Here is a 13,852-nt window from a genome sequence, read left to right as displayed (position 1 = left end):
TTGGTTACAAAATAATAAAAACATTGTAAATAATGTTATTAATGTCCAAAATTGTAAATAGTTTTTCAAAATTACTTATAGTTGTAATTTTTTCTGAATTATTTTTCTCACTGCACCCACATTTCTGTTTTGCCCTATGGTTGACTGGTAGAGAATGCCTTAAGGCAATAAGTCCGCCATTTGTACTTATTTTTATTGTGCAATAAAGTTTAAATAAATAAATAATAAATAGTAGTGTTTTCGGTTTTTGTACCCAAATTCTGAAATCGGAAATCTGCCGCTGTGTGCTGTGTCCAATATCCCCTGCTTATTTCTTAAAGTCTACCTGTATGATCTTCTCCAGATACCACGCGGTGCCCTGCAGATTCCGCTTGTCTAGCTCTTTGATGATGCACTTTGTCAACTCGTCTCTGTCAGGCTGCGGTATCTGGACTCCAGGGAACAGATCCGAGTAGATGCCCATAAATAAGGGTACGTCCTGAAAAAACAACCATTTTAAATATTCAGCTTTTTATCTACTCGGCTCCATGATGCGTTCAAAAACCGCAAATTACGCATAAAGGTTTGTTTAGTTTCAAAAAAGTTCTTATCTGTGAAAATGTATTTATTACGTAATAATAACGTCGATATAGATTTATTAATGACATTCAAATCTCGAACATCTCTGAAAAAAGGACCTCATTTCATATTCATTATGTGATCAAATGCCGCAATGGCAGTCGTAACATGCAGTTCCTGAACACATCATAGAGAGCTTATAATATGTGTGTAGATAAAGCAGTGTGTGTAGGTACTGTAAAAGAGATACGGTCTAGCTGAGGCGGGGAATGTAAACGCTCCAGGTAGATTCTAATATTATTATATATTTATTCTTCATAAACGAAATACAATAATGTCGACTAACAGATCTTTATTCCTTCAGCAGGGCGATAGTTCTGAATTCAAATAATCTATCTCGAGACTGTGAAGGTTTCCAACCTTCACATATCTCGCCTCCTCGGGTGAAAGTGGCAAACATCATCACAAAACTATACCCTATCCTATTCTACCCTAACTACAGACTCCTACCTACTCCAGGCCCCTACAGAGTAAATAATGTTCCTAACACCCCTTCGCTATGAGTCAGCCTTATTCAAGGTAGCACGTGTCCAAACCATCCGCACAGGTCGTGCCTATGGCTACGATCCTCGCAAAACGGTTGGATACGGCTTGGTAAGGGAAAAACGATGGGAAAAGAACCTTACCCCTGACTCCTCGGCTAAACCCTTTTTATATTTGAACTTCCTGACAGCTATTTGCCACTGGCCATTACTAGATGACGATATTAGAATCTACCTGGAGCGTTTACATTCCCCACCTCAGCTACCCCGCACCTCCACCATGTAAAAGAGACACGGTCTACAGATCCTGAAAAAGAAAGAGAAAACGCCTGCAGATCTTTATTCCTTCAGCAGGGCGATAGTTCTGAATTCAAATAATCGTTGCCAGTTATCTATCAAGAGACTGTGAAGGTTTCCAACCTTCACAGTACTATACATAAATAGGCATTAAAACACTCGTGTAATGTTATTTATAAAACTGCCTTTCATCTCGTTTCGTAACACACGCTCGCACTCGTACACTGACTTGGTACATACTAGTTATGTATTCTGTAGCATTCGTTTATGAGACTGCTAGCTTAACAGTCCAGACGCGATTTATGTATTTATTTAGTATAAATTTTATTTTCACACTTGGAGAGACTTAACACCTCCAAATTATATGTATTTTTAACCATAGAGACTATACATCTCTATTGTATTGTAGTAATCATTTATTGTAAGATTATTATAATGTAATTTTTACCCAGGTATTGGCTGTCGTATTTTATAAATGTTGTTATGTATTTTTCATGTCACTATATGATGTTACTCTAAATGTTGTATTGACTTGTAAAAGGCGTGAGGCCTACTTGCAGAATACATTTTTGAAAATTTTGAATAGCTAGCTTAAAAACCGACGTATTAAGGAACACAAGATCGAAAAGAAACAGGTTCTCAGTTTATTTGGCTTTTTAAGTACATAGATCACTAGATAAGTTTTGCAATAGACAAATATGAAACACACAGGTGGCCTATTACATATACTTTTTAAAATTATATTTCCATAGAAAATGATTGTCTGGAAAACATTTTTATTTTCTTTTTAAATTTAGTTATAAAAAATCTTAACTTTGTATGAAATGAACAGGTATAAAATATGCGTAAATCGCCCTTAGCCCACGCCGACGTTTACAAAGTTTTAAATCTATGTTTTAATAAGTAAATTTAAAAATAGAAAATGATTGTAACTTTGTATGAAATGAACAGGTATAAAATATACGTAAATCGCCCTTAGCCCACGCCGACGTTTACAAAGTTTTAAATCTATGTTTTAATAAGTAAATTTAAAAATATAGTAAATGTTTTCCGCCAAAACATTGTCTATGGAAATATACATAGTTTTACGAAATATATGTGATAGGCCACCTCTTTGTTTCATATTTGTCTATTGCAAAACTTATCTAGTGACCTACGTACAAGACTTACCTATGCTTCCAGATTTTACAAAGACAATACGTTCAGGTATAACCTATTTAATTAGTATTTCTAATTATAGCTTTAACTTTAGTCTACAGAAATTTAATTGTATATTTGGCGTGTAATTATTATTGTAATATTTTATTTATTTATAATTTGTTTTTGTGGATCAGTGCAAACGTTGTAAAAACGCACGCTATACGTAAATATTTTGATATGGAATTGGTCAAAACCTTACCTGTGAAAGAAACTTGGGCATATTGACGTCTATAATGGCCCTCAGCACCAGCTGAGCCTCGTCTTTCTCAGGGTAGGCCTTCTTGAGAGCCCCTGATGCCAGCAGCACCGATTTGACAGCCCTCATGCCGTAGTCGTAGTGGTTCTGGGATGATAGCTGCTCGGAGCACAGTTTGTAGGCTTGCACGATCTTGCGCGCTAATCTATTAATTAATTAATTTAATCTTTACTGGCGACCAGCCCCACAGCTTCGCACGAATAAACGTTAACAAATTATACACTGAAACCTTCCTCAAAAAGCACTTTATTGATAGCTAAATATAAAAATCCGTTCAGTAGTTTTTGGTTTTTTTGGGAACCGGGAGACCGACAGACGCGGTGGAGGACTTTTTTAATAAGATGTAGTGATTTACACAAAAGGAAAAATATATAAAGGTACTCTTATAGGTACTTTTTTTTTAGTCGTATCCAACAACCGATATCGGATTAGACAATGTGAAAACGCGCTTAGAAGCGATAGTCTCCGAGTACTCACGGGCCCGCGCATACGAAGCCGTTGGAGTACAGTGTGATCTCGCCAATCATGGCGTAGTCCGGAACCATCATGGCCACCGTCCGGAACAGCACCTTCAGGTTGTCCGGCAATTCTGTACGGCCCGCGTAACTGTGGAACAAAAAGCGTAAATTTGTATGATTCAGTTAAGTATTCATTGCTTGATTCAGTATTAGGTACTTGCTTCCATGGTACATTTTTAGGTAGGTAGTAGTTACACATTTCTTATGGTAATTATCACATGGACCATGAAAAGATTACCAAAGGAAATCTTTTGTTCAGAAAACGTCGTTTTGTGTGCAAGTACAATTATAAAATTAAGGGCACTCTTTATAATAACGAAGTACCTATTGCGTGCAGCACCGCCACCGTGTTTTTATTTTACGATGCTATTGAATTACCTATATTTTATTTTATTTTATTATGTAATGTAATTGTATGATGTGTATATGGAAATAATTTTCTGCATTAAATTAACTTAGTTTTGAAGATAGTCTTTTTTGTCTTTTAAGGCAAACATGGTCAGTTCAGTCATTCAGTTTCGTTTAGGCTACACTTCGCCGACGAAATTGGTGCTGATATCAGGAAAAGTAACTGAACTACAGTATGTGGCAGTCTTTAAATTGTGCTAGCAAACTTGCTGGGCTAAAAATGAACCCAACACTATGTTAATGTCAAACAGCATCAAGTTACCAATATATGTCGACGACGAAACTCTTAAATATACTGAAAAATATATTTATCTCTTTAAACAAACTAGATTCGACATTTCAAGCAATTATCAAGAGGTGGAACGCAGCTAACATGGAATTAGTACTGGAGCTTAAAAGAAATATTTATTTGTTCCTGAGGCATGAATGTTTTCTATGTAAGTATTTGTATATTTTTAGAGCATTTTGCCAATCAATCTGAAGACCAAAGTAATGAATACTTGCCGCATACCATGCCTAATCTATGCTTGTCAGACATAGAAGTTTATTAAGGATTTACAAAATAAAATTACTACGTGCCAGCGCGGAATGGAACGCAGTATGTTAAATATAAAAAAAAATACGCCACACTATGTATAATAAGAAACATCAAAGCAACAGATGGTTTGGCATACATTTTAGCACAGAAATGGAAGTGGGTTGGACACGTCGCGCGCCTTCAAGACCAGAGATGAACAAAAAGTGTGACGGCATGGAGGGGACCACCAGGCAAAAGAAAGCAAGGGGTCTCCCTCGGTGGTCGAAAAGGGGTCGAAATCGGTGAAACGATGAAATTAAACGTACAGTGGGTCCAAACTGGATTCAAACTGCAAAATCTGGATTGCTTGGATTGGAGAGATGATTGTTTTACCTTGAAGGAGGCCTTTACTTCCCTCCGCGGGTTGCCCACCTTGTCGTGGTGGAGGGGCTTAGTAGCCGTGGCTTGGTCACCCACGGTGAAGCGAAGAGGCAACCAGGGCCAGCCTGTTTGAGGTGCGGGCTGGCCCGAGGAGGACGCTCCAAGTGGGCTTAGTAAGCCCGCTTGTGACGCGTTGGAGGTGGACCGTCGGGGAAGAGGAGTGTCGGTGTTGCGATTAGCCGTTCTCCCTTTCCTCGACGGCCGCGGTGGGATCGCAGGGGAAGAGGCGTGATGGTATCACGGTGCGCCACTCTCCTTATCCCCTGCGACCTTGGCGGAGCCGTTCCGCTGTAGCGGCGTTGGTGGGGCTGCAGAGGAAGAGGAGTGTCGGTGTTACGGTGTGCCGTTCTCCCTGTCCTCTGCAGCCGAGTTGTGGTTTGCGGCAGAACCATTGACCTCATCTGTCGCCGGGCGCTGGGGAGTTTTCTGGCGCCCGTGGCCTCCTTGTGGCGGGCTCGGGGGGGTCCGCTACACTGCTGGATGGAGGCCGAGGAGGAAGGCGCGTCAAACCATCTGGCGCGCCTAGCGTGAAGTGCCTTCGGGCTTTAGCGAAGGAGTCGCTCGTGGGCGGCTGCCGCCGGTGGGGTCGCGGATGAGTGCGCAAGCGTTCCTGTAACCCCACCAATAGGGCGGCGAGGCGGCATACAGGGGGGTTTTTAGTGGTTATACCGTGGGCCCCATTAGCCTAGACGGGAGTCCCACATAACCACTCAGGGACCCCCCGCACCCGGGTGGTATGCGGAATGCATTTTCCCCCCTAACAAAAAAAAAGGCCTTTACCTGCAAAGGGGTTCTTGCAGAATAACTCACAGGAAAAATAAATTAATAAAAATAATAAAAACGCTATCATAATAATTCTAATAATATTTTTTGTAAAATTTAATAACATTAAAATGGTTACACTCTCTTTTATTATCATGATACTTACTAACAATACTACTTTTTGTATATAACTCTAAATTTAATTTTGTAAGAAATAAAGACTTTTTTTATTTTTTTGTATATTGTATAATTTAAATGTATGGGCAGAGAGACATACGAACACACCAAAGATTCTATAAAGATTCAGATTTTCTCTTTTCTGTGTGAACCCTAGAAACGGATATGTAGAGATAATATCTCTATTTATGTCGAATGCCAAGTCAATAAATGTCGGAGTCATATTAAATTATCATGTTTTCCCTATCTTTTATCATCTTTGAATAAACTCTATTTGTCACTATTGTAATTGTGATTTCAAGTGTTGGTCGTTATAATTAACTGGTTGCATATTATTTTATAAACCGACTAAAAAGTCGATTAATTAAAAACATCACATTAAAAAACCGACTACAAACAAACCTAATAAAACTATTGTAAACCTTTATAATAAAATCGGTGGCTGCAACGGCTATAGCCGTACTTGTCAATTGAATTTAAAGATTTATTAGGACGGCCAAAGAGAATTTGAAATAAAGGTGTATTGTCAAAGTAAACTTTGTAGCCACACTAAATTTACTGCCAGAATGGCATAGTTTCGAGCAATGGCGCCATAACCTTAGGCCTTACGCTCTATTAGATGGCGCCACTTTTTGATTTTTAACTAATTTAACACATTTCAGTGAAAAAATAAGGATCAAAAGTCAAATGGCGTTCTAAATATTTTAATCATGTATCGATAGATGGCAGTAAATTTACTGCGGTTACAAAGTTTATTTTTTTCAACCCACCTCTATTTCAAAATCTCTTTGGTACGGATATCACCGTAAGTACTGCCGCCGAACGTGAAAAAATTTACGCGGGCGCTGGTTTTTACGATACGGCCTTCCATTACAGCCCTGTTTAGATTTCAGACTGAGTACTTAACCAAATAAGTGTGACCGAAAGAGAGTTGAATTGAAACTGTAGGATCGCATCGTAATTAATGGAGCAATGACGTAATTAGACCATAATGTCAATAATACTGCCTGCCTTGATAACTAGTGAAAACATTGTTATGGCAGGTGTCCGGACGTCTTTGCAATAACCCAGTCTCATTGTCCTCCCAAACTTCAATCCATAGACCATTATACTGTTCACTTTACTACAATAGTCCCAATGCCTGTTGCGACCGGTTCATGGGTGTCTATTGTTGCGCCCGAACGGGTTCCAGCAGGCGTTCTACATGACATTAAAGCTCACCAAGAGGCCTCTACGTGTTGGATCTATATCCCCACGCAAGCCTATCAAAAGACCGGGATTTATAGGCCCGTGAAATCCAAGGAGATTCAATAATACAATAAGTCATTGTGACATTACCGTATCTAAGGGGGCGTCCATTAATCGCGTCATACGTTTTTGGCTTGTTTTAGACCCCCCCCTCCCCCATGGTGATCTTTGGTGATATTTTCAGGACCCCCCCCCCCATCCAATATGACGTGTATTTTTTTCGATAACTAAAGAACAGTTTTCTAACAAATGAACCTAAGTACACGTGAAGGATAATAAGGGCGGAAAACTATTATTTTTATTTTATTGACTATAATACAGTATAGCACAGATGAAAAAAAAATACACGTGATACGTGTCCATACCCCCCCGTCCCCTGTGGTGATCATTGGTGATTTTTTGCTGACCCCCTCCCCCCCCCTATATAATATGACGCGATTAATGGACGCCCCCTAAGGCGCTTAGCGCAATGGATCCGATTCACACGTTGTTCGGATGTTTGAGCGAGACAACGCTATGCGCCTATTAGAGCGATATCCTCATGCGAGTGACACAGTCCCCTAGAATCTAGTTTATTTCTCCCATTCTCTGTATGATCAACTGTCTTGCTCGATCATTATGGTCAATTTTGACTAGCAAAAAAAGATAGCGAATCCGTACCTTCCATCCCAAACTAGAGGAAAAGGGAAACCAGGCCTTATAGGAGTTGGTAGTAATTCGGTTTCCTTCATCGTATAGAAGTCTTCTGTGAAGGAACCCAGACGATTTCCTAATTATTTACCACTTTAAAATTAACTGGTAAATTATTAATTAGATCAATCTAATTGAAAACTAATTTGAGTTAAATTAATGTAGTTAATTATTTTTTAGTTGTTGGATTTATTTCTAGGTAATATTTTATACCTAATTAATAACATGTTCGGCCAACACTAGATGTATTGTGATGACACAATTCGCGATAACACAGTTTCATTCAGACCGTTATCGGCGAAACACGTGTACCTGACCTTTGAAACTTTTCTACAATGACCGAAAAAGTGTGGCTAAGATTCGAGACGAAAACAAAAGAAGGCACTGCACTGAAGCTGAGGATACAAGACTTGCCTCCTGAGAGGGTTGACGAGGCCATGGAGTTGAGGTTGAAACACTTCGCGGCGGACGAAGTCGTACACAAAGCAGCAGGTATAATATGACAAGATTTTCTTATTTAACCCATTCATGCTTAAAATGAAAAACATTGATTGTTTTTACTATGGAGCGGTAACTTATCTTTAAAACTACACCCTAATACCTACCTTTCATTGATACTTTTTGTTCTTTATTTTATTTTTATTTTGGTGTTATAGAATCAATAGCTTCTATTATTTTTAGTTAAGTAGTAGTGTGTTGTGGCAAGCTAATAAATAGTTTATCTATCTATCTAAATGTGTATGTAGTTAGCGGCACTCGTTCTCTGAAGAGCGCGAGCGTGAGGACCTGAGGACACATGTACAGTAGCGACAAATAATCTATCTCAGATCAGAATCCGCATTGGGCTAGCGTGGGGACTGTAGCCCGAGCCCTCTCGCGCATGAGAGGAGGCCTGTGCCCAGCAGTGGGACGTATATAGGCTGAATTATTATTATTATTTCTCAGATACATTTTCATATTTTTCGGTAATTTCTTAATAACGGCTTTAGCGATTTCAATAAAATGTACAATATAGAGACGTATGAAAACAACAATTCGATCAACCTAGGGTACATTTTTAAAATATTTAGTTTGCCTTAGTTTTAACGATAGCCCGGTGGGTATTAAATTGTAAAGTAATGAATGATTCGATTTAATTTTCAAACCACAGGCTAACGAGGGCAAAACATCGATCTATTTAGGTTTTATTGTTGGTAAGATTCGTACTGGCTGAGCTGACTTTTAGTCTACTCAACAAGTTCAAAGTGGTAAAAAATATAGATACTACTCCTAAAAATACGTGTGGTACCTCTTTGGATTTGGACACAGCACACAAAAATATCAAAACTTGTAGACAAAAAAAGGCGGAAAAAGAAGACTTTTTCTCCAATATCTCAAAAATGATTAATATTTAAGAAATTTTAATAAATATTATTAAAGAGGAGGAAATTTTCAATCAAAAAATCTCTCCTTGCAGAACTCTATCTCCATTAGGTATTATTTATACTTTCTATTCAACGCTGAACATAGCGCTCCGCGTCTCGTTTTCGGGATTTTGCTATTGCCCACCGTTTATGAAAATATAGAAAAAAAGATCATAAAATTGAATTTAATTAACTTTGCAACTAGGTCCACAACTAAGTGCTAAGGTACCTTTAACCACCCCCCCACCCCCTTCTCCGTGAGCGCCACCCCCATCCATCAGTACTTTCAATATGTTGTGTAAGGCAACTTTGCCTACAACTAACTATACCAAAATTTGCTTATACACGAATTATTTCCTCCATTTAGCTGTTTTTCGTCTTCGTTTGGTGAGATATGTATGAATAATATAGCCGTCGCCTCATTTGGTGTGAACAGGTGTTCAAATAAACGCCCAAAATTAATTCGTCCATAATAACATAGAAAAATAAGAAGTAATAGAATAGATACGCGATATCTATTGTCGTCATTGTCGAGTAGCAGTACTGAGAGTTCCGCTACTCGATGTTAGATTTCGACTGCGAAAATAATAAGCAATTTGCTACGTTGATGTATGGAGTGAGTGAAGCGCTGGTGGCCTAGCGGTAAGAGCGTGCGACTTGCAATCCGGAGGTCGCGGGTTCAAACCCCGGCTCGTACCAATGAGTTTTTCGGAACTTATGTACGAAATATCATTTGATATTTACCAGTCGCTTTTCGGAGAAGGAAAACATCGTGAGGAAACCGGACTAATCCCAACAAGGCCTAGTTTACCCTCTGGGTTGGAAGGTCAGATGGCAATCGCTTTCGTAAAAACTAGTGCCTACGCCAAATCTTGGGATTAGTTGTCAAGCGGACCCCAGGTTCCCATGAGCCGTGGCAAAATGCCGGGACAACGCGAGGAAGAAGAAGATGTATGGAGTGAGCACTCTATTACAATAAGTATTCTCAATTTCTGATTTCTTCTACTTAAGAACCAAATAAATCATCACAACCTCAATTCTGAATCCTAATTGTATTTTGATCTACAAATATTTTATAGAATAGGCAGGTACCTACATATCGGGTAGTATAATATTAAGGGCTTCATTACTTAAGTATGTCACGTTTTGTCTATTGTATTTTATTTGACCATATACTATTGCCAACATTTCATATTTTTGAGTGCCGCTACTGATATTTCGTATAACGGATAACTACTGTTCTATCGGTGGTAGCAACTGTTGACCGGCTCCTGGGCTATAACCGCGAAAATCGAATTTCGTCAATTGCGGGCATTTTTCTCTGTCACTCTAATTATATGTTAGTGAGAGTAAAAGAGAAAGATCCCCGCAATTTGGGAATTTCGGTTTTGGCGGTAGGCCCCCTGTTCGCAAGTGTCCGGCGACCGTGAGGATCTAAGAACCGCTTATCGGTGACGTTTGGAGAGGGCTTGATTTCAAAATATTATTGTTACCTATGTTTTTAAATTATTTTGTGATTACAGGCAATGGTTCATTGTTTTCGAATCAGAGAAATAGTCTTTATATAAGTATTGTCATAGAGAAATAAGAAGTAATAGAGTGCTCACTCCATACGTCAGTTTTGGTACCAAAATGATTATTATATTCGCAGTCGACATGTAGCACCGAGTAGCGGAACTCTCAGTACTGCTACTCGACAATAGATATCGCGGCAAACAAAAAACCTACCATTCATCATCATCATATATATATATTGGCCACATCATCTGTTGATGTAGATGTTTGTTGCGGTTGATGGCTATAAAGTCCTATAGCAGCGCGGCACTTCTTGCCACATCGATCACACGCAAAACGCGAGTCCGCAGGAAGTGGTAGAGCACGACGAAGACGTTTCTGCTTAAGCTTCTCCAGCCAGTCATCGTCATGTTTGGATGTGCCGATTTTAATGTTCGGATGCCATTCCGGTCTCATTTTGGCGCGTTTCTCCCAACCGTTGGTGCCGGCTCGTGAACGTGACCGAGCCAGCGAAGTCTTCTCTGTTTTAACATAGCAGTTAAGCCGCAGCAATGGTTCTTCAGAGTACTACCTCGTTACTAACTGTACCCAATAGCCTTTACCTTACACCTACCACCTACCTTAGCACCTTTACCTTTTACAGAATAGACGGATTAGGACAAAATAAGCACTTAGAAACATTTTTGCGTAACTAATAGAGTTCCTTTCTCCTAGGTATCACAAAGAATCCAGAGGCAGTCGAGGCGTATAAAGAATATTTGAATATGTTAAAGCAAGACCCAAGGCGTAGCACTGTCATCTGCTGTGAAGACAACGGGGAGGATGTTGGAGACATATTGGGGGTCTCAAGTGTCTCACTCGTCAACGAAGATTTCAACTGGGATCAGATCTTGGAAATGATAAAGGTTTGTCCGGCTGGCTTATTGAAATAAGAAGGAGCATAAATCATGAGTATTGCTTATGCCTTTAAAAGGAGTGATAAAAAGTACTGACTTGAGAATATAATAAGGTACCTATGTTGGAGTATGATCGTATCGAGAGAAGACCGGATATTTCAAATATCTTCAAAACTTGCTCACAAGAAATCATGAACCAAGCCCTCAGATATGTATTAAAAAAACTAGACATTTTTTAAAAGAGTTGTCAGGATAATCCAGTAAATTTTTCCAATATTCCTGAAATATGTATCACAAAAAATTTACCATAACACACGGGACATCATAACACGATAACACAAGTAACGCACGGAACATAGCTTGACACACTGAAACCTACTTATGTTACGTTTAGTTTACGCTTGTGACTAGGGATTGTAATCCGGATCCGAAACGTATGAAATTAATCGGATCTCGCGCATCTTCCTATAAGTAGATAAGTACATTTCAGATCCGTCACGCAAACGCTAGCAATGAGAGCAGCTGCAGCACTAGGATATAATTTGAAATAAGTACGAATGTATTGCTTACGAATGTACTATTTTTATTCCGTTGGTACTATTTTTATTCACTAATTTCGTAACTCACGCAACACACATGATGTCGTTTTTGTTGTTGTTTAAATGTTTAAGGGCCGAATAGTACAAAAAAAATGATAAACTTATACAGAAACCTTATAACTAATTGCCTGGAACTCTTTAAAATAACTTATTGATTTACGCAAAGCAAGGTCCAGGATTTTTTAAGGTACAATTTTTAGGGTTCCGTACCCTAAAACGGGACCCTATTGCTAAAACTCCGCTGTCCGTCCGTCCGTCCGTCTGTCACCAGGCTGTATATATCTTATGAACCGTGATAGTTTCGTTGAAATTTTCACAGATGATGTATTTCTGTTGCCGCTATAACAATAAATACTAAAAAGTACGGAACCCTCGGTGGGCGAGTCCGACTCGCACTTGTCCGTTTACTTTGTAACCCTTTCCCTCAACAAAATTTTAACATAGGAACTTCCATCTATCCATAAATACCACAAACCAGAAAGCCAGATAAAATATTTTGTATACTTACGCACATCTCTTACGCTACGAATGGTGAAATTATTGAAATCTAGACACATATCGTACCTATGTTGACCATATATTTATTTCAGAAATACGGGCGCGAGGAAACCAAAAAGTTGACCGCAGTCTTCAAAGCAACTTCGGATATGTACAAACCCGTGGAAGAATTGAATCTGAAAGAGTATCTAGATGACGATACAGTACTGGTAATGCCGGGTTACAGGGGGTGTGGAATAGCACAGCAGTTTTTGAAAATGAGGTAATATTACTGATATATTGGTTCAACATCTCTAGGTTCTACATAAAGTATATTTAATAATGAAAACAATAAGTTTATAGTTTTCAAGGGCCCGTATCATATTTGGAAACTCGATGACATCCACCCAATATGAAAAAGTAATCTCCACTTTACGTGTAAAGAACGTCTGTATAGGTGTTTGTATTTTATCAGGTATTAGGTATCATGTACCACGTTATTTTGAGACATATTGTTCCTGACTTTATCTTCATGTTATACGAAATTATGATTGATTTTTGCATTTCATTTATTTTACAGACGCCTACAGTGTGCTGAATTAGGCGTCTTCAAAACAGGAGGGTGGATGACAGGGTACGGGACCCAGATAGCGGCCGACAGGGACGGTTGGGAGACGGTCTTCGAGGTCAAGTACGACGACTTGGCGCGCGAACACGACCTGGTCTTCGAGGACGCACCACCAACCATGAAGTACATGATAGCTGGACCGCTAACAAGTAGCGAGTAGTAAATAAAGTATTTGAATATATCTATTGTCGTTTGCTTATTCAGATTTTATTTCTTTCATTATTCCTTACTTTCGGCATCACACGGAACGGAAGCACAAGATGCTAAAATAGGCTTTAAACTCTCAAACTAACACAAAAATTCTCGTATGCATTAGTGGTTACAAAAGCGACCGCCTGATCTATAACATTCAGACATTTCTTTTCAATCTAAACTATCTAGAGGAATAACTAGAGGCCTTATAGGAGTTGGTTTCTTCGCGATGTTTTTCTTGAGAGTAGATACTTAACTAGTAAACAATAATAATTCTGGTATGACTAGAACACTATCATGCAACTACGTTACCAACGGCCTGAGATAATTGGTATGCCTATAGATAATTAATAGCACGTTCGGCGTGTAGTGACGACATATCGGGATAAGACATTTAGTTTTATTCAGACCGTTATCGTCGAAACACGTAGTGATGAAGTTTTGAAACTGTTCTATAAATGACCGAAAAAGTGTGGCTAAGATTCGAGAAGAAAAGAAAAGACGGCACTGCATTGAAGTTAATACAAG

The 13,852-nt window shown here is 39.0% G+C and overlaps 2 protein-coding genes across 2 annotated transcripts in view; one reads left to right on the top strand and one right to left on the bottom strand.

Moving 5' to 3' along the window:
* LOC133522329 (dynein axonemal heavy chain 3) overlaps positions 1-13,852 on the bottom strand; it is a 78,306-nt gene that overhangs the window by 45,071 nt on the left and 19,383 nt on the right. The window contains exons 26-28 of the mRNA XM_061857653.1: positions 3,331-3,459; positions 2,797-2,998; positions 326-478 (exon numbers count right to left, since the gene is read on the bottom strand). Coding sequence (XP_061713637.1) covers positions 326-478; positions 2,797-2,998; positions 3,331-3,459 — 484 coding nt within the window. The remainder of the gene's footprint in view (positions 1-325; positions 479-2,796; positions 2,999-3,330; positions 3,460-13,852) is intronic.
* LOC133522326 (uncharacterized) lies at positions 7,773-13,313 on the top strand. The gene is made up of 4 exons (XM_061857648.1): positions 7,773-8,106; positions 11,247-11,437; positions 12,618-12,787; positions 13,085-13,313. The coding sequence occupies exons 1-4, from the start codon at positions 7,950-7,952 to the stop codon at positions 13,290-13,292; spliced, it is 726 nt and encodes a 241-aa protein (XP_061713632.1). The 5' UTR covers positions 7,773-7,949; the 3' UTR covers positions 13,293-13,313.

This window comes from Cydia pomonella, chromosome 10 (assembly GCF_033807575.1).
Source record: "Cydia pomonella isolate Wapato2018A chromosome 10, ilCydPomo1, whole genome shotgun sequence".
Lineage (NCBI taxonomy): Eukaryota > Metazoa > Arthropoda > Insecta > Lepidoptera > Tortricidae > Cydia > Cydia pomonella.
The sequence above is the reverse complement of the archived record's forward strand: the minus strand, read 5'-3'. Positions and strand labels throughout refer to the sequence as shown.

Bases quoted from the DNA above. Each gene is read 5' to 3' on its own strand.
- LOC133522326 (XM_061857648.1), top strand. From the start codon at position 7,950: ATGACCGAAAAAGTGTGGCTAAGATTCGAGACGAAAACAAAAGAAGGC. The intron at 8,107-11,246 runs GTATAATATGAC...CCTTTCTCCTAG, and splicing joins AGTCGTACACAAAGCAGCAG to GTATCACAAAGAATCCAGAG. The intron at 11,438-12,617 runs GTTTGTCCGGCT...TATTTATTTCAG, and splicing joins AGATCTTGGAAATGATAAAG to AAATACGGGCGCGAGGAAAC.